This window comes from Odocoileus virginianus, chromosome 3 (assembly GCF_023699985.2).
Source record: "Odocoileus virginianus isolate 20LAN1187 ecotype Illinois chromosome 3, Ovbor_1.2, whole genome shotgun sequence".
In the NCBI taxonomy this organism is placed as follows: Eukaryota; Metazoa; Chordata; class Mammalia; order Artiodactyla; family Cervidae; genus Odocoileus; species Odocoileus virginianus.
In genome coordinates, this window is record NC_069676.1 from 11,123,458 (window position 1) to 11,144,096 (window position 20,639).

General features: G+C 45.3%; 1 protein-coding gene and 1 non-coding gene across 2 annotated transcripts in view; both read right to left on the reverse strand.

Moving 5' to 3' along the window:
• LOC110144094 (mucin-16-like) overlaps window positions 1–20,639 on the reverse strand; it is a 52,980-nt gene that overhangs the window by 8,357 nt on the left and 23,984 nt on the right. Inside the window, 10 exon segments of the mRNA XM_020903944.2 lie at window positions 2,940–3,112; window positions 4,190–4,257; window positions 4,354–4,484; window positions 6,523–6,588; window positions 6,810–6,845; window positions 9,996–10,168; window positions 12,549–12,616; window positions 12,713–12,837; window positions 14,507–14,846; window positions 14,848–20,348. Of these exon segments, the coding sequence (XP_020759603.2) occupies window positions 2,940–3,112; window positions 4,190–4,257; window positions 4,354–4,484; window positions 6,523–6,588; window positions 6,810–6,845; window positions 9,996–10,168; window positions 12,549–12,616; window positions 12,713–12,837; window positions 14,507–14,846; window positions 14,848–20,348 (6,681 nt within the window).
• Window positions 1,941–2,047, reverse strand: LOC139034493 (U6 spliceosomal RNA). The gene has a single exon (XR_011487039.1). It is a non-coding gene; the product is annotated as a U6 spliceosomal RNA (small nuclear RNA).

Here is a 20,639-nt window from a genome sequence, read left to right on the forward strand (position 1 = left end):
CTCTAAACACAATTTTGTCCTTGCTCTTTCACCTTCTCTCCCACCACAAAATTTTTATGATAGTATGATCTTTTCTGGCTTAGTTTCTGGTTTTTTTCTTTGAGTGTGTGTGTGTGTGTGTGTGTGTGTGTGTGTGTGTGTGTGTGTGTGTGTGTGTGATGTAGAACTGAAAAATTGTGGCAGGTGGGGAGAGGGGTATGTGGAGATAAAGGTACAATGAGATGGAAGAAAGGGGATGCATGTGGTTCAAAACAGAGAAAATTTGGATCTGGGGTTGGATAGTGAGAAAGAGAATAGACTCGAAGTTCAGATGAATGGTATAAGATTGGAGCCTGAAAGAAACTGGGGAAAAGAGAATTTCTTTTTTTTCCCCAATGATGATGCATTATGTATTTTTTACTTTCTATTTTGTATTGGGGTATATTGGATTAACAGTACTATGATAGTTTCAGGCAAGCAGTGAAGGGACTCAGCCATACATATACATGTATCCATTCTCCCCCAAACTCCCCTCCCATCTAGGCTGCTACATAACATCGAGCAGAGTTCCCTGTGCTATACAGTAGGTCTCTCTTGGTTATCCATTTTAAATATAGCAGTGTGTACATGTCCATCCCAAACTCCCTAGCTATCCCTTTCACCCATCCTCTGACCCTGCCCCGGCAACCATAAATTCATTCTCTAAGTCTGTGAGTCAAGAAGAGAATTTTTTACGATGTTTTTTCTATAATGGATTGCATGTCTTTGATACTCTGAGGGATGTGAGTGAAGCCTGGACTAAGGGGAGCTCTGTGATTTACTTGGATTGTTGCTAGATCATCTCATTTGATTGTCTGGACAATCCTGTGTGGTATGTGTGTTTAGTCCATTCTGTAGATGGGACCTTAGAGCCCGGCGAGGTCACATGGCTTGTCCAGCATCACATAGAACAGAGATCTGTCGCTCATCAATCTCCATACTATTAATACGCTTTCAGTTAGTCCCAATCCTGGAGTTAAACCTTCCATAGACACCAAACAGGATGTGCTATTGTCAATCCAGTAAAATATATATTCCAAACCACATATAAAGGACATTTCCAAGCTGACATAGAAGGAAATAACTAGTCAAGCATCAGGTTGGATTGTTGACTAGAGATCGTCAAACCCTCTCTCTTCCTGTCCTGACAGGCTTGCACTGGGTGGTCTACGGTGTTGCCTTGTGGTTCAGAACTTGGAATTTAGACTTAACCTTCCACTTGAGTCTTGACTCTCCCTAGCATTATGGATGGATTATCTCGGCAAATGATTTCCTGCCTGAATGCATGATGGCTGTCTGTAAAAATGAGTGGAATAAGTCACAGAGTTTGGGATAAAATTAATATAAGATCACATAAATAAAGTCCTTATCATAATTCCTGGCACATAAGAAACTTTTGGTAAGAATTAGCTTCTGCTGCTGCTGCTAAGTCGCTTCAGTCGTGTCTGACTCTGTGCGATCCCATAGACGGCAGCCCATCAGGCTCCCCCGTCCCTGGGATTCTACGGATGTGGTTATTATTATTATTATTTTATTTTTTATTTTTTTAATTTATTTTTATTAGTTGGAGGCTAATTACTTTACAATATTGTAGTGGTTTTTGTCATACATTGACATGAGTTAGCCATGAATTTACATGTATTCCCCATCCCGATCCCCCCTCCCACCTCCCTCTCTACCCAATCCCTCTGAGACTTCCCAGTGCACCAGGCCCGAGCACTTGTCTCATGCATCCAACCTGGGCTGGTGGTCTGTTTCACCCTAGATAATATACATGTTTTGATGCTGTTCTCTCGAAACATCCCACCCTTGCCTTCTCCCACAGAGTCCAAAAGTCTGTTCTGTACATCTGTGTCTCTTTTTCTGTTTTGCATATAGGGTTATCATTACCATCTTTCTAAATTCCATATATATGTGTTAGTAAAAATATGGAATGCTTCACGAATTTGCGTGTCATCCTTGCGCAGGGGCCATGTTAATCTTCTCTGTATCGTTCCAATTTTAGTATATGTGCTGCCGAAGTGGGCACGGATGCGGTTATTAGTCTTGGTGGGGCACTGCTGCCAATGTTGCTGCGGTGTGATGTGTGTGTGCATGTTCCATCATGTTCTTTTTTTTTTTTCTTTCATCATCATGTTCTACTCTTTGCAAACCCATAGACTGTAGCCCACCAGGCTCTTCTGTCCATGGAATTTTCCAGGCAAGAATACTGGAGTGGGTTGCTATTTCCTCCTCCAGGGGACCTTCCCAACCCAGGAATCAAACTCGAATCTCCTGCATTGGCAGGCAGCTTCTTCACCACTGAGCTACCTGGGAAGCTCAGGTATATATTTCATTGCATATCACAATTAATAGAAATAAAGTACACAATAAATGTAATGTGCTTGAATCATTCCCAAACCATCCCCCCTCCACCTCCATTCCGGTTTGTGGAAAAATTTTCTTCCACAAAACCAGCCCCAGGTGTCAAAAAGGCTGAGGACCACTGGCCTAGAGAGTTCTTCATGGTGGGGAGGCTGCCTTTTGCATTGTGGGATGTTTAGGAAGACCCTGATGCTGGGAAAGATTTAAGGCAGAAGAAGAGGGTGACAGAGAATGAGATGGTTGGATGGCATCACCGATTCAATGGACATGAACTTGGGCAAACTCCAGAAGATGGTGACGGACAGGAAAGCCTGGCATGCGGCAATCTGTGGGGTTGCGAAGAGTCAGACAGAACTTGGGGACCGAGCAAGAAATGTTTAGTAGCACTTCTGGCCTCTAACCACTAGATGTCACTAGCACCCCTTCAGTGATGACTTGAAAATGTCTCCAGACATTGTCAAATATCCCCTGGGATGAAGAGTCTTCCCAGGTTGAGAACTATTGGTATAGAGGGACATGGGACTGTAGGGGACCCTGGCTGCAACATGGACACTCACCATTGACATAGAGGCTCTTACTGTCCAAAGTGTAGTTGCCCATCCTGGTGACACCATGAGTCAGCTGACTCAGCTCCTGGTACAACTTTTCTCTGTCCAGCCCAGGACGTGTGGGGTCAGGATGGTAGGTGCAGATGGCATCCACTCCAGTTGCTGCTCCATCCTTTTCAGCCCTAGGATGGCAGGAACAGAGCAATAGGGGCATTCAGAGACGTGGGGGAGTTGCATACTTTGTTCATCTTGAAATAGGCTGGGACCTGGGATGTAAGACTCTTTGATGCAGGGCTTGCACTTGGACAAATGTCTCCTCCAGCAATAAAATGCGAAGAAAATATAATGGGCTAAAAATAACTGAGTGTATGTGCGCATGTGCTCACTTGCTCAGTTGTGTCTGACTACTTGTGACCCCATGGATTGTAGCCTGCCAGGCTCCTCTGTTCATGGCAAGAATACTGGAGTGGGTTGTCATTTCCTTCTTCAGGGGATCTTCTCAACCCAGGGATTGAACCCATGTCTCTTGCATCTCCTACATTGGCAGGCAGGCTCTCTACCACTGCCCCAGCTGTTGGGGCAAATTATGGACAACAAAATACAAAGAGAACAACCACAACAAAAAACCCAACTGCCACTTAACAAAAACAGGGGTTTGGGAGCAAAAATAGGGTACTACGCATGCACCTTGCACACAGCACCACCAAACAGGAGGGCAGACCACCCAAGTCACCCCTCTGGCCTGACCCCCTGGAAGCACCCCTATCCTCACCCCACATAAGGGACCAGTTTGCTCTGTCCCTCCGGAGCAAACAAACAAGGGAACCGCTGCTCGCCCTCACTCCCCCACTGCTTCAGCGGGAACTCCAATAAAGCCTTGCCTGGATTTCCTGTCTGGCATCTGATCAATTTCTATGAAGAAGGACAAGAACCCTGGTTGGTAACAGTCTCTCTTTTAATGAATCCTCCTGCCCATGCAGGAGACAGAGGAGGGGCAGATTTGATCCCTGGGCTGGGAAGATTCCGTGGAGGAGGAAATGGCAACCCATTCCGGTATTCTTGCCTGGAGACTCCCATGGACAGAGGGGCCTGGCAGGTTACTGTCCATGGGGTCTCAAAGAGTCGGATACGACTGAGCAGCTAGACAACAGCTGCCCCACCACATCATAAACCACAGGTCTTCCCCTCCGGGTGGGCCGGCCTATAACAGTGCAGCCCTTTGGGTGGTGTGTGTGGGGCGGGGGGGAGCCGTGCCTTACCTGAGCAGGGTCAGTCTGCAGTTAGAGTGGAGTGGGCCGACACTGGTGCTCCTGAGCAGAGGACCAAGCTGAGGAGGAGGTGAGAGGGGAATGAGTCGGGGGGGCCAAGGTGCCGGGGTGGGGTGAGGACGAGGCAGGCCAGCGCAGGGACCGAGGGCGCTTACCAGGTGAGTCAGAACCTTCTCAGTGACGTTGAACTTCTCGGATCCTCGGCGCCCCATGTCTGGGGTGTAGAACAGGTTGGTGATGGTGAAATTAAGGGTGAACGGCACCAGGGCTGGGCCCATGTCTGCAACTGGAGGGAGAAAGACAGAGAGGAGACCTGTCAGTCTTAGGTCCGAGCTGTTCAAGGTGGAGGGGGGAAGGGACTAGTGGCATCTCTCTGGGCATCACTGTACGGTAGGTGAGTCAGACTGAGATAGCCCACTGGGATACCCTCCCACTCCTCAGCCAGCCAGAGGAGGAGAAGGGACCTTTGTCTTAGAAGTGTGACATCAACTTGAAAGCAAACCTCAACTCCCTTATCCCAGAGTGCCCAAAAGGCTGACGTGTTGTGAGCAATTTTGTAGGAACAGGAGGTACCAAGACCTTTTGAGCTCAAGCTTTAAGCCACAAATACTTGAAAAAATTCAAGAAAATAAGAATAGCAGTAGCTTTTTTTTTTCTGTGTATTTTCTTTTTTTTCCCATTTATTTTTATTAGTTGGAGGCTAATTACCTTACAATATTGTAGTAGTTTTTGCCATACATTGACATGGATTTACATGTGTTCTCCTTCCCGATCCCCGCTCCCGCCTCCCTCCCCATCCCATCCCTCTGGGTCTTCCCAGTGCACCAGCCCTGAGCACTTGTCTCATGCATCCAATCTGGACTGAGCAGGAACTTTTTAAAATGTGCATTTTATATATTCGATTAACCCTAACTTATGGTTACCAGAGGGGGAAGGAGGGAGGGAGGAATAAACTGGGAGATTGAAATTGACATATATACAGTGCTATATATAAAATAGATCACTAATAAGGACCTGCTGTATATCACAGGGAACTCAACACTCTGTAATGACCTATATGGGTCCTTACATGGTCTATATCGGAAAAGAATCTAAAAAAAGAGTGGATATAGATATATGTAGAACTTTGCTATACACCTGAAACTAATGCAACATATCCTAATAAAAATTGAAAAAAAGTGCATCTTATATATTTCATTGACAAGTCTACATTTATTAAAATTTTTTTGAATGATTTAAAAAAATTTATACAGTTTTAAATTTGCAACTATTTCCATTTACAGCTATTACAAAATATTGGCTACATTCCCTGTGTTGTACAATACATCCTTGAATCTGTCTTACACCCAATAGTTTGTATCTCCCCCTCCCCACCTCTGTATCGCTCTTCCCCAACTCCCACTGATAACCACTACTTTGTTCTCTATACCTGTGAGTCAGCTTCTTTTTTGTTATATTAACTAGCTTGTTGTATTTTTTTAGATTCCACATATAAGTGATATCATACAGTACTTGTCTTTCTCTGTCTGATTTATTTTACTAAGCATAATGCCCTTCAAGTCCATCCAGGTTGCTAACAAATGACAAAATTTCATTCTTTTTTAAGATGGTGTAGTATTCCATGGCGCGCGCGCGCGCGCACGTGTGTGTGTTGTCAGATCTTTATTCATTCATCTGTTGATGGACACTCAGGTTGCCTTCATAACTTGACAATTATAAATAGTGCTGTTCTGAACCTTGGGGGTGCGGTGTCTTTTCGAATCAGTGTTTTTGTTTTCTTTGGCTATATATATCCAAGAGTTAAACTACTGGATCATAGAGTGGTTCTACTTTTAGTTTTTTGAGAAACCTCCATACTGTTTTCTCAGTGGCTACATCAATTTACATTCCCACTAACACTGTACAAGGGTTCCCTTTGCTCCACATTCCCGGTAACAGAATAGCAGTAATTTCCACGATGGAACTATTCATAGAAATAGAATAGAGATCAGCTAGGGAAAAGCTATTTTCTAGGAGGTGGTGTCTGAGCAAGAACATGCTGAGATGAGATCTGGAGAACAAGCGAGAACCAAGCACAGCTGAGTTCCTAGAACTCAGTTCTAGGAACAGTTCTAGAACTGTTCCTAGAACAGTCAGTTCCAAGAAGAGTAAGGATGGACGGCTATTTGGGCCCTGCAGGAACAGAAATGAGGCTGGACTAGGCAGCAGGGTAGACAGTAGGATGGGCTGAGGCTCTGTGGGCGTCAGGGTCCAGACCATGCAAGAATCCATCAGAATGGAAGTTGAAGTTGAAGTTTCATGAGATCCAAAGGTTAGATTCCTACCTGTAGAGCTGGGGATGGAAGTTGGAGATGCTGGAGGTCCTGGAGAGAAGGTGGAGGTTACTGGAGCTGAAAGAATAAAATTGTTGGGGCCTTTTATAAAGCTATGAGAGGCTACAGTGGTTGATGGAAACTTGCATCTGTTCCTTGGTTTAACCTGAGACTTTTGCTGGTCTGAAGCTATTGTGGGGCTGAGGATTTGGGGAATGGGTCATGCCTTCCTCCCAGGGATCACACTTAGGGTGGAAGGGTACCAGGGTCATGGAAACATTTGAGCCCTCATTACTCACTGCTGGTGGTAGGGATCCAGTCCCGATGGTTGTAACCTGAAAGGAGAGGCAGAAAGAAAGCATAAGATGATGGGAGAACATTAAGAAAGGAGTGAAGGGTAGAACTAGAAACACAAACTCACAGACCTTCCTGAGTATTTTCTTTGAGATTCACCAATAAATAATGATGGTTCTTCTTTGTTTTTATTTTTTGGCCACATAGTGCAGCATGTGGGATCTTAGGTCCCTGACTAGAGATCGAACCTGTGCCCCCCTGCATTGGGAGGGCAGAGTCTTAATCACTTGACCACTGGGGAGGTCCTGATGGTTACTCTTTGTGAGTGAACTGCCTCTTACTCTGGTTCTTCTGATTAATTTCATCCTCATAACCACTAACCTCAAAGAAAACAATGATCAAATCACTCTTAGTATTGCTGGGAATTTACCAGCTGCCTGGAATATTATCAACCTCACCAAGTAAATGTGTTAGTTTCTCAGTCATGTCCAACTCTTTGCAACCCCATGGACCTGTCCATGGAATTTTTTAGGCAAGAAAACTGGAATGGGTTGCCATTCCCTTCTCCAGGAGATCTTCCCAACTCAGGGATTGAACCCATGTCTCCTGCATAGGTAGATGGGTTCTTTATCACTGAACCACCAAAGAGGACCCTATCCATGATCCAGAACCATACTTATTCAAATCCTCTTTCCCCGATTTTCTCTTATTCTCCTACTTTATACTCTGTGGCTGACTCCCAAGTCTCTCTTTCTCTCCCTTTCTGTCACTGTCTCAATGGTGTGGGTTGCCATTCCATTTCCAGGGGGTCTTCCTGACCGAGGGACTGAACCCAGGTCTCCCACATGGCAGGCATCTTCTTTACCATCTAAGCCACTTGGGCTTTATCAAATGAATAATAAGGACAACAATTTCCTGTGAGTGTTTTCAGCCTTATTTGTGTTTCTTCATCCATGATATATAATCTTGTCCTTGCTCTTTGAGTTTCTCCCACTCCCCAACTCTCCAAAGACAAAGCTTGAGCTTTGACAGCATAGTTCTTGGACTTCTGTGATGCTGGGATTGAGATAGTGAGAGAGAGGAAGGGAGAGAGAGACTTGGAGTTCAGCCAGAGAGTATAAAGTTGGAGAATAAGAGAAAATGGGGGAAAGAGGATTTGAATAAGTATGGTTCTGGATCATGGCTAGGATCCTCTTTGGTGACTCAGTGGTTAAGAACCTGTCTACCACAAGGAGATCCGACCAGTCCATCCTAAAGGAGATCAGTCCTGGGTGTTCATTGGAAGGACTGATGTTGAAGCTGAAACTCCAATACTTTGGCCACTTGATGCAAAGAGCTGACTCATTTGAAAAGACCCTGATGCTGGGAAAGATTGAGGGCAGGAGGAGAAGGGGACGACAGAGGATGAGATAGTTGGATGGCATCACCGACTCAATGGACATGGGTTTGGGTGGACTCTGGGAGTTGGTGATGGACAGGGAGGTCTGGCGTGCTGCAGTTCATGGGGTCACAAAGAGTCGGACACGACTGAGTGACTGAACTGAACTGACCTATGCAGGAGACATGGGTTTGATCCCTGGGTAGGAAAGATCCCCTGTAGAAGGAAATGGCAATCCACTCCAATATTCTTGCCTGGGAAATTCCATGGACAGAGGAACCTGGTGGGCTACAGTCCATGGAGTTGCAAATGAGTTGGAAATGACTTAGAGAATAAACAATAACAACAAAGAAATGTAACTGAAACTTATACTTATTTTGTACTTGATGGTTCTAATGGGTTTATTGAAATAAAACTCCTCTCTGAGACTGGGCCACATGGTGCCCCGTTAACTTGAGTTATTCAGGTTTTATCTCATTTGACCCTCACACTAATCTTAGGTGACTTTAAAAAAGAACTTCATTCTAAAAAATGGACAAAAGTCTAGAGAGGTCATGACTTGCCCAGGGCCGCAGAGTAAGTAAAAGGCAGGACCAGGGCTTAACTGAAGCAAGAACCTATAATTCACCAAAATCCATAGTAGTTAACTACTGCTTTTAGGTAATTCTTGAGGACTACTGAAATACAAAGCAGATTTTAATCCGAGAAGAAAGAAATTGTCCACGGTGATATAGTGAGGACGTAATTAATTAATTAGTTTAAATTGTCATATTAGAAGTCCTTTATTTTTTGAATGTTTGTTTCTATTTACTTATTTATTTGGATGTGTTGGGGCTTAGTTGTGTCACATGTGTCTTTACCTGTGGCATGTGAACTCTTAATTGCAGCTTGTGGGATCTAGTTCCCTGACCAGGGAGCGAACCTGGGTCCCCTGCATTGAGAGTCTTAGCCACTGGATCAGCAGGGAAGTCCCTAGAAGTCCTTTAATATGCTATTCCATCCTAATATTTGAGCTTGGTATTTAGCTGGGTTAGTCTTCAGTGTAGCCTAGTAATTAGGTGGGCTTAGATTTTAGAGTCAGTTTAGGTTTGAGTCCCAATGCTACCACTTGTATTAGTTCGTCTGGTCTTGGAAAAATGGATTTCTCTTCCTGAGCCTTGTTTGTTCCTCTGTAAAATATACATAAAACTCCAAAAATATACATAAAACTGCAAAATATACATAAAATTCCAAATATACATAAAACTCCATGTTGGGCAGGATTACCAAGGTATAATACGCTCTAGAACATGGGTCCCTCAATAAATACTAGCCTTCAGTACAGGTGTTATTGTAGGTATTGTTGCTAAGAGCATTATTGCAAAGGAATTTGTTGCTAAAAACACTACTAACAGTTTTGTTGTTTGTTTCTTGGGTGGGGTGGTGTTCCAGCAGGCCCTTGGAGAGTGAGTAAAGGACCACAAGCTGTTATTGGGAAAATAAAGACATGAGGATTAGTCACTGCATTTCAAACCCATTGTTTCTTGGGGAAGAGTTAACCCCAGTGACCTCCATGGGCTTGCTTTCTTCCTAGATGTCTGCGTGTTCATTTGGGCTTCTGTGAAAGGTCATTGGAATGAAGAAGACTTTGGAGGGAACCTTTATTTCCAGACCTGAAAAGTTCCTTTTAACTTGTTCTGAGGGGAGAGAACTGAGTCCCTATGGAAATTCTAGGTTGTTCCAGAACTATGAAAGTGGGTACAGAGCAATCACACTGCAAGGAGACCCCATCTGGGGAGCAGGAGGAGACCCCAGCTAGCGCAGAGCTACTCACCATTGACATAGAGACTGTTCCTGTCCAGGGTGTAGTGGTCCAGCCGAGTGACACCCTGGGTCTGCTGGCTTAGCTCCCAATACAGACGTTCCGTGTCCAGCCTGAAGCCTGTGGGATCTGAGCGGTAGGTGCAGACTGCATCCATCCTGGTGCTGGTTTCATCCTTATCAGCCCTGGGGAAGAAGGGACACAGAACAGGAACATGAAGGACACTTAAAGGTTGGATGCTCTTGACAACGCTTCCCCTTCAATTGCACTCCTTGGTTTTTTTTTTTTTTTTAATTCTTATTGGAGGATAGTTGATTTACAGTATTGTTAGTTTTTGCTGTACAACAAAGTGAATTAGTTAGACATGTACCCACTCTTCTTAAGATTCATTTCCCATATAGACCTAGGCCATAACAGAGTACTGAGTAGAGTTCCCTTGGCATAGAGTAGGTCCTTAGTTATCTATATAAATGAGTTCTCTGTTCTGTATAATGAAGTGAAGTTGCTCAGTCGTGTCTGATTCTTTGCGACCCCATGAACTGTAGCCTACCAGGCTTCTCCATCCATGGGATTTTCCAGGCAAGAGTACTGGAGTGGGTTGCCATTTCCTTCTCCAGGAGATCTTCCCCACTCAGGGACTGAACCCGGGTCTTCTGCATTGCAGGCAGATTCTTAACCATCTGAGCCACCAGGGAAGCCCTTGTTTTGTATAGAGTAGTGTGTATATATCAGTCCCAGTCTCCCAATTTATCCCTCCCTGCACCTTACCTGCTGGAAACCATAAGTTTGTTCTCTACAACTGTAACTCTATTTTCATTTTGTAGATAAGTTCATTTTTACCCTTTAAGGATCATTTCCCTGTTTTTTTTTGAAAATATTTATTTGTTTTATTTTATTGTTTTGGCTGTGCCAAGTCTTCACTGCAACATGTGTGGGCTCTAGTTCCCTGACCAGGGATGGAACCCAGCCCCCCTGCATTGGGAGTGTGGAGTCTTAGCCACTGGACCACCAGGGAAGTCCCTAGGTCAGCACTCTTCCTTGGGTTTCATCTGCTTTTTCAAACACATCTTTTTCTGTCTTATGTGGGGCTCCAGATCCCTCTAGCTCTTAAGTGCAGTTCTCTGCAGGGCCACTCCTCAGCTCGGTTTCTTTCTTTTGTCACCATTCTTTTTATTAAGTCTTAATTTTTTAAAATTAATTTTTATTGGAGTATAGCTGCTTTACAATGTTTGTTAGTTTCTACCGTAGAGAAAAGCGAATTAGCCATATATTTACATATGCACCCTCCCCTTTGGACTTCCTTCTCATTTAGGTCCCAGAGTGCATTAAGTAGAGTTCCCTGTGCTATACAGTATGTTCCCATGAGTTGTCTATTTTATACATAGCAAATCAGTAGTGTGTATATGTCACTCAGAATCTTCCAATTCCTTCCATCCCACCTTCTGTCTTGATATCCATTGATTTGTTCTTTACACCCATGTCTCTATTTCTGTTCTGCAAATAAAATCATCTATAGCATTTTTCTAGATTCCAATTATGTGTTAATTTATGATATTTGTTTTTCTTTTTCTGAATTATTCACTCTGTATGATGCTCTCAAAGTCCATCCACATGTCTGCAAATGACCCAATTTTGTTCCTTTTTATGGCTTAGTAATAAGGAAATGGCAACCCACTCCAGTACTCTTGCCTGGAAAATCCCATGGACTGAGGATCCTGGTAGGCTACAGTCCATGGGGTCGCAAAGAGTCGGACATGACTGAGCGATTTCACTTCACTTCACTTCAATATTATCCTCATTCTTTTTATTAATTGATTCAAGCTCATTGTTTCACCTACCAGCCCCTAGTACACTCCTTGTCTACTTTTCTAGGCAAGAAAACTGGAGTGGGTTGCCATTTCCTACTGCAAAAGCAATTATACTCCAATTTTAAAATGTTATATATAAAAATAACTAGTTCCATGAAAGCATATTTTAAATAAATAAATCAAGGAAAAAATATCTTTGTCTTGAATTTAAGCTGACCCTACGGTGATTCACCCAAAGCAGCGGCTTTTTCAGGAAGGAAGAAAGATGCCATTCCTCTCTTGTCTGGGAATTCTGCTTGCTGTTATCCAAGCTCTTCAAAGTATTCCCATCACATGTCCCTATAGCATAGTACATAGTTCGCAAAGTGCAGCCCAGACACCCCTAGAGTTCCTCAACCTTGCAGGGCATCCACCGAGTAAAAACTATTTTCATAGTAATGATAAGATATTATTTTCACTTTTACTCTTTCAAGAGTATACAATGATTTTTTTTCTCCAGAGGCCACAAGGTGAAATATTGTAAAATATGGAATGCAGAAGCATATATTCTGCTGTGTCTTCCACTAAAGCCAGATAGTAATATTGTGGAAAAATAGAAACAATGACCCCCTTCCTCATTATGCTTTTCTTTTGGCAGGGGGTGAGGTAGGAGAAATATGGTTATTATTCACTCATTCTTCTTTTTTAATCTTTTGGCCATACCACATAGCACGTGGGATCTTAGTTCCCTGGGAAGTGGTTTTGGAAGACGTCTCACCTGAGCAAGGTCAGTCTACAGCCGGCGTACCGGGAACCAATGCTGCTGTTTCTGAACAAAGGCCTGAGCTGGAGAGAATGAGAGGGAGATGAGTGAGAGGGAACAGACAGCAGGGTGTTCGTTGGGAGGTCGAGGCAAGGTGGGCATTGGTGCGGGTCTCTCACCAGCAGCTGCAGGTCTGTCTCAGTGGCTTTGAATATCTTAGAGTCCGAGTTTCCCAGGTCTTCTGTGTAGTGCAGGTTGGTGATGGTGAAGTTGACAGTAAAGGGCATCAAGAAAGGAATTGCAGCTGCAATGGCAAGGATAGTAAAATGAGGCCAGTCCTGAGTCAAGCCTGGGTTGAGGGCGGAAGCTAAGGCTCTGAGGACACACCTCAACTCCATTGCCCAAGTGGGGGTCTGGCAGAGGCTGTCCCACCTGAGACACCTCATGCAGCAGTCCTTGTCCAAGATCCTCCCGTATCAGCTGACCAACCATCCCAGTTTGCTTGGGATTACGTGGATTCTAAGGGCATCCCTGGTGGCTCAGTGGTAAAGAACCTGCCTGCCAATGCAGGAGACACAGGTTCAATCCCTGGGTTGGGAAGATTCCCTGGAGGAGGATATGGCAACCCACTCCGGTATTTTTGCCTGGGAAATCTCATGGACAGAGGAGACTGGTGGGCTATAGTCCATGGCATTGTGAAAAGTCAGACATGACCTAGTGACTGCAAAAGCAACAACAACAACATGTAGGTTCTTGAGATGCAGAATTGATCACCTTATTCCCACTTCCCCTTTGCTCTTACCATTTCAGCACGTACCAGCACCTGCATCTCTTTGTCTTAGGGGACTTAGGCCCAGGGAGCATCCCTGTAGCAATGATTCTTGGGAGTTGGTGGATAAATATCCTAGCTCCCTCCCCACCCAAGATGGGTTAATTTCACAGTTCATATTCTGTGCATTCACCCAGGTTCCCCCTCCAGCCTCCAGACCTGTGAGACAATACATTTCTGTTGCTTAAGCCACTCAGTTTGTTGTACTTTGTGAAGGCAGCCCTAGCAAGCTAATTCACCGGATGACTTAGCAATTTCTATTCTAGGTGTATACCCAAGAGGGACTCAGACAGATTGGTGCACACCCAAGTTCATAACAGCATTATTCATCATAGCCAAAAGATGGACACGGCTTGAGTGTCCAACAGATGACCGGATAAAATGTGGTCCATCCATACAAATGGAATATTATTCATCTGGTGGCTCAGTGGTAAAGAATCTGCCTGCCAGTGCAGAAGATGCGAGTTCGATCCTTGGGTCAAGGAGATTCCTGGAGAAGGAAATGGCAGCCCACTCCAATATTCTTGCCTGGAAAATCCCATGGACAGAGGAGCCTGGAGTGCTACAGTCCATGGGGTCTCAAAAGAATCTGACACGACTTAGTGATTAAACAGCAACAACAAACAGGAATGAAGTTGTGATAAACACTACAACGTGGATGAACCTTGAAGATATCATGCTAAACAAAATAAGCCAGACACAGAAGGAAACATATGTTGTATGATCCCTCTTATATGAAATACCTATAATAGGCAAATTCATATAGACTGTGAATAGATTAGGTGTTACCATGGGCTGGAAGGAGTGGGAAAGGGGGAATTTTTGCCTAATGAATTCACAGACCCTGTTCAGGGTGATAAAAAAAATTTGAAAACAGGTAGTGGAGATGTTTGCACAACAGTGCCAATGTAATTCATGCTGCTGAGTTACCCATTTACATATGACTGGTAAATGTATATACTATTTCATATATGCCGAGTTGCTTAGTCGTGTCCAACTCTTTGTAACTCTATGGACAATAGTCTGCCAGGCTCCTCTGCCTGTGGGATTTTCCAGGCAAGAATGCTGGAGTGGGTAATAATATTCCAATTATTTCATATATATACATATATATTATATTTTATCACAATAAAAACATTCTTACTTGTTTCTGAAGTCACAGTCACAGAGGCCAAGGTGGATGTTGCAGGTGTGGTCACATGGGCAAAAGGACTTCCAGCCAGTGTGTTGAAGGTGGTTGTGGTCTCGGCCACAGTGGGGCCTGAACCTGTGGCAGCTAAATGAGTGGTCTCAACAGTGGTGGTTTTCAGGATAGTGGTTGTACTTAATCCTTCCACATGACTGGTTTTAGGTCGCATTGTGGTCTCTGATGGTCTCAAGGTCACAGTGCCCCCTGTCACAGTTTTGGGAAATTCTGAGAGTTCAACTGAGGTTGCAGGTGGTGAGGTTTCTGTGTTCCCAGAAGTTACAGTATAAATGGTTGTTTGCAGGGGTCCTGGAAGGCCCAAGACCACCAGGGGAAAGAGTCAGAGCAGGGAGGCTTGTACTGGCCTTGGCTTCAGGACTGGTGGCCAGTAAACCTGTGGTCTCTGGTAAACCATGGGAAATAGCTGACATTGCAACAGTTGTGCTGATTTCTGTCTCCTCAGTGGAGACCACGGCTGTTTCTGTGGGAACACCAAGTGAAACAGTTGGATTTAAATCAACTCTGGCTGTCGTGGTCACAGGTATGGTGAAGAGAGAGAATGTTTTTGGTGGACTGAGAGAAACAGTCTGAGATGGAAGAGCTGTACTAGTCTTCAACTCAGGCCAGATGGATGGTGAGGCTGTGGTTTCTGATAAAGGAGGAAAAACAGTTGAAGCAGGAGAATTTGTGCTTGTCTCTTCACTGGAAGAGGTGACTAATAAGTCTGTGGTTGCTGGTTTACCAGGAGAAAGAGTCAGAGGTAGAACAGCCATAGTGGTGTCTGTCTCAGAGTTCACTGTATCTGGTAAACTAGGGGAGACAGTTGTAGCTGGAACAGCTGAACTGGTTTCTGTCCTAGGTCTGGTGGCCGTTGAGGGTGTGGTGTCAGATTCACTATGGGAAACACTGGGGGTTGTCCTGGGAACAGTTGGACTGGTTTCTTCAAGATGGGTGACAAGTGAGACTGTGGTATTTGGCTTTTCAGGAGAAACAATCAGAATTGGAACAGCTGAACTTGTTTCAGTCTGGGTGACCCCTGAGGCTGTAGTCTCTGGTTTCAGTGTGGAATTAGTCTGAGTTGGAAAAGTTGTACTGATCTCTGTCATGGAATTGGTGACCAGAGAAGTCACCAGCCCTGATACACCAGGTGAGACAGTTGTAACTGGGACAGCTGAACTGGTTTCTGTCCCAGGACTGGTGGCTGTTGAAGTTGTGGTGTCTGATTCACTCTGGGAAACTTTGGAGGTTGTCCTGGGAAGAGTTGGACTGGTCTCTTCAGGATGGGTGACCAGTGAGACTGTTGTATCTGGCTTCCCAGCGGAAACAGTCATAGTTTGAACAGTTGAACTGGCTTTTGTCTCAGAATGGGTGACCCATGAGGTTGTGGTCTTTGGTTCATGTAGGGAACCAGTCAGAGCTGGAAAAGCTGTACTGGTCTCTATCCCAGAACTGGTAACCAGTGAAGTCACCATCCCTGGCACACCAGGTGAGACAGTTGTAGCTGGGACAGCTGAACTGGTTTCTGCCCTAAGACTGGTGGCTGATGAGAGTACGGTGTCTGATTCACTCTGGGGAACACTGGAGGTTATCCTGGGAACAGTTGGGCTGGTCTCTTCAGGATGAGTAACCAGTGAGACTGTTGTATCTGGTGTCCCGTGGGAAACAGCCATAGTTGGAACAGCTGAACTTGTTTCTGTGTGGGTGACCCCTGAGGCTATAGTCTCTGGTTTGTTCATGGAATCAGTCACAGTTGGAAAAACTATACTGGTCTCTGCCATGGAACTGGTAACCAGTGAGGTCACCAATTCTGGAACCCCAAGTGAGACAGTTGTAGCTGGGACAGTTGAACTGGTTTCTGCCTCAGGACTAGTGTTTGCTGAGGGTGTTATGTTTGATTCACTATGGGAAACGCTGAAGGTTGTCCTGGGAACAGTTGGACTGGTCTCTTCAGGATGGGTGACAAGTGAGACTGTTGTATTTGACTTTCCAGCAGAAACAATCAGAATTGGAAAAGCTGAACTTGTTTCAGTCTGGGTGACCCCTGAGGCTGTAGTCTCTGGTTTCAGTGTGGAATTAGTCTGAGTTGGAAAAGTTGTACTGATCTCTGTCATGGAATTGGTAACCAGGGAAGTCACCAGCCCTGATACACCAGGTGAGACAGTTGTAACTGGGACAGCTGAACTGGTTTCTGTCCCAGGACTGGTGGCTGTTGAAGGTGTGGTGTCTGATTCACTCTGGGAAACTTTGGAGGTTGTTCTGGGAACAGTTGGACTGGTCTCTTCAGGATGGGTGACAAGTGAGACTGTTGTATCTGGCTTCCCAGCAGAAACAGTCATAGTTGGAATAGCTGAACTTGTTTCTTTCCCAGAATGGGTGACCTCTGAGGCTGTTATCTCTAGTTTGTGAGAAGAATAAGTCAGGGTTGGAAAAGGTGGAACAGCTGAACTGGCTTTTGTCTCAGAATGGGTGACCCATGAGGTTGTGGTCTTCGATTCATATAAGGAATCAGTCAAAGTTGGAAAAGCGGTACTGGTCTCTGCCTCAGAACTGGTAACCAGTGAGGTCACCATTCCTGGTATACTGGGTGAGACAGTCTTAGCTGGGACAGCTGAACTGACTTCTGCGTCAGGACTGGTAGTCATTGACGGTGTGGTGTCCGATTCACCCTGGGAAACACTGGAGGTTGTCCTTGGAACAGTATGGCTGGTCTCTTCAGAATGGGTGACCAGTGAGACTGTTTTATCTGGCTTCCCAGGGGAAACAGACATAGTTAGAATAGCTGAATTTGTTTTTGTCCCAGAGTGGGTGACTGCTAAGGCTGTTGCCTCTGGTTTGTGTGTAGAATCAGTCATAGTTCTAAGAGTTGTACTGATCCCTGCTCTAGAACCAGTGATCAGAGATGTCATAACATCTGGTACACTAGGGGAGATAGTTGTAGTTAAAATGGCTGAACTGGCTTCTACCTCAGAACTTGTAGCCATTGAGGGTGTGATGTCTGATTTACTATGAGGAAAACTTGGAATTGTTCTAGAAATAGGAGTATTTGTCTCCATGGAATGCATGACCCATGAGGCTGTTGTCTCTGGTTTATGTGAAGAATCAGTTGGAATTGTAAAAGCTGTACTTGTCTCTGTCCCAGAACTTGTGAAAAGTGAGGCCACCAACCCTGGCATAGTAGAGAAGACAACTGAAGTAGCTGAACTGGCCTGCACCCCAGGATGAGTGACCAATGAGGCTGTGGTCTTTGGCTCAACAGGAGAAAGTGTCAGAGCTGGAATAGCCATACTAGCATTTGTCTCAGAACTGGTGGCTTGTGGGTTCACTATATGTGGTACACTAGTGGAAACAGTTGGAGTTGAAATAGCTGGACTGACTTTTGGCTCAGGATGAGTCACCCATGAGGCTGTGATTTCCATTTGACCTGGAGAAGCAGTCAGTGTTGGAAGAGTGGTACTAATTTCTTCCCCAGAACTAGTAACCAGAGGGGTCACCAACTTGGATACACTAGGTGAGACAGTTGTAGCTGGGACTGCTGAACTAGACTCTGTCCCAGGGCTAGTGGCTGTTGAGAATGTGGTGTTTGTTTCAGTATGGGAAACATTGGGGGTTGTCCTGGGTAAAGTTGGACTTGTCTCTTCAGGATGGGTGGCAGCTGAGACTGTTGTATTTGGCTTCCCAGGCGAAACAGTCATAGTTGGAACCGCTGGACTTGTTTCAGTCCCAGAATGGATGATCCCTGAGGCTGTTGTCTCTGGTTTGTGTGTGGAATCAGTCAGAGTTAGAAAAGTTGTACTAGCCTCTGCAACAGAACTGGTAATCAGTGAGGTCATCATCTCTGGTACACCAGGTGAGATAGTCATAGCTGGGACAGCTGAACTGCCTTCTGCCCCAGGACTAGTGGCTATTGAAGGTGTTGTGTCAAATTCACTCTGAGAAACACTGGGGGTTGGCCTGGGAATACTTTGGCTGGACTCTTCAGGATGGATGACCAGTGAGACTGTTTTGTCTGGCTTCCCAGGGGGACTAGTCATGGTTGGAATTGCTGAACTTGCTTCTGTCTCAGTATGGGTGACCCCTGAGGCTGTTGTCTCTGATTTGTACATAGAACCAGTCACAGTTGGAAAAGTTGTGCTGGTCTGTGCCACAGAACTGGTAACCTGTGAGGTCACTATCCCTGATACAGCAGGTGAGACAGTTGTAGCTGGGACAGCTGAACTGAATTCTTCCCCAGGACTTGTAGCCACTGAGAATGTGGTGTCTGATTCACTATGGGAAACATTGGAGATTTTCCTGGGAACAGTTGGGCTGGTCTCTTCAGGGTGGGTAACCAAAGAGACTGCTGTATCTGACTTCTCAGAGAAAACAGTCATAGTTGGAACAGTTGAACTGACTTTTGTCTCAGAATGAGTGACCCATGAGGCTGTGGTCTTTGATTCATGTAGGAAATCAGTCAGAGTTGGAGAAGTTGAACTAGTCTCTGCTGTGGAACTGGTAACTAGTGAGGTCACCATTCCTGATACACCAGGTGAGACAGTTGTAGTTGGGACAGCAGAACTGACTTTGGCCCCAAGACTGGTGACCACTGAGAGCATGGTATCTGATCCATTCTGGGAAATAGGCATTGTTTTGGGAACAGTTGGGTAGGACTCTGGAGGCTGGGTGACCAAGGACATGGTTGACTCTGATTCACGCAGGAACCCAGTCAAAGTTGGAAGGGTTGTACTGGTGTCTGTCCCAGAACTAATGACCAGTGAGGTCACCATCACTGGTTTGCTAGGTGAGACAGTCATCACTGGAGTGGCTGAACTGGCTTCTGCCCCTGGACTGGTGGTTGCTGAAGATGTGCTGTCTGATTCTTTAGGGGAAAAATTCAGAGTTGTTTTGGAATCAGGTGTGCTGGTCTCCGTGGAATGGAGCCATGAGGCTGTTGTATCTTGTTCGTCAGGGGAGACAGTCAAAGTTGAAAAAATGGGACTGGCTTCTGTCCCATGATTGGTGATCCATGAGGCTGTTGTCTCTTGTCCATGTGGGAAATTAGTTATAGTTGGAAAAGCTGTGCTAGTCTCTGCCCCAGAAATGGTGGTTGGTGAGATTTCCACCCCTGATACATCAGGGGCGACAGTTGGAGTTGGAACACTTAAATTGGCCTGCGCCCCAGGATGGGTAATCAAGGAGACTGTTGTTTCTGGCTTACTAGGGGAAACAGCCAGAGTTTGATCAGCTGAGCTGGTCTCTGTTCCAGGACTAGCAACCAGTGAGGTCACCATCCCCAGTACCTTAGGGGAGACAGTAGGATTTGGAACAGCTGTACTGACTTCTTTCACAGAACTTGTAGTTGTTGGGGGTGTGCTGTCTGATTCATTATGAGAAACATTCAAGATTGCCCTGGAAACAGTTGGAGTGGTCTCTGAAGGATGGGCGACCCATGAAGTTGTGGTCTCTGGTTCATCCGAGGAAATAGTCAGAGTTGGAACAGCTGCACTGATTTCTGCCCCAGAACTAGGGGCCAGTGAGGGTGTAGTCTCTGGTCCTCTACTGAAAATAGATGAGGTTGTCATGGGAACTGCAGTGCTGGTCTCATCTCCAGATCTGGTGGTCAAAGAGGCTGTCATCTTTGGACTATCTGGGGTTGTGACGATCACTCCTATTGTGCTTGTGCTGGCCTTTTTATCTGATGTCCCGAGGACAGGCGGCATTCCTGAAGTGGGAGTAGACACTCTGGTAGTCAGTCTCACTGTGGTGGTGGTTTTCAGAGCTGTGGCAGTGGTCTCTGTCCTCTCTGTCCCTCCTGTTGACAATCCTGTGAAGTGTAGGATGGACACAAAGTTGGGACAACATGATTAATATTTACTGGGTTGGCAATTGCTTATTTTGTCTCCACGTCAAGAAAGGGAGAGAAATGTCTCTGCTTGGTATGTGCTCAGATCCTTCTGGAATGGGAAAATGCCTTCACCTTACCTGGGGCTTCCCAAGTGGTGCTAGTGGTAAAGAACCTGGCTGCCAATGTAGGAGATGTAAGAGATGCAGGTTTGATTCCTGGGTCCAGAAGATCCCCTGGAGGAGTACATGGCAACCCACTCCAGTATTCTTG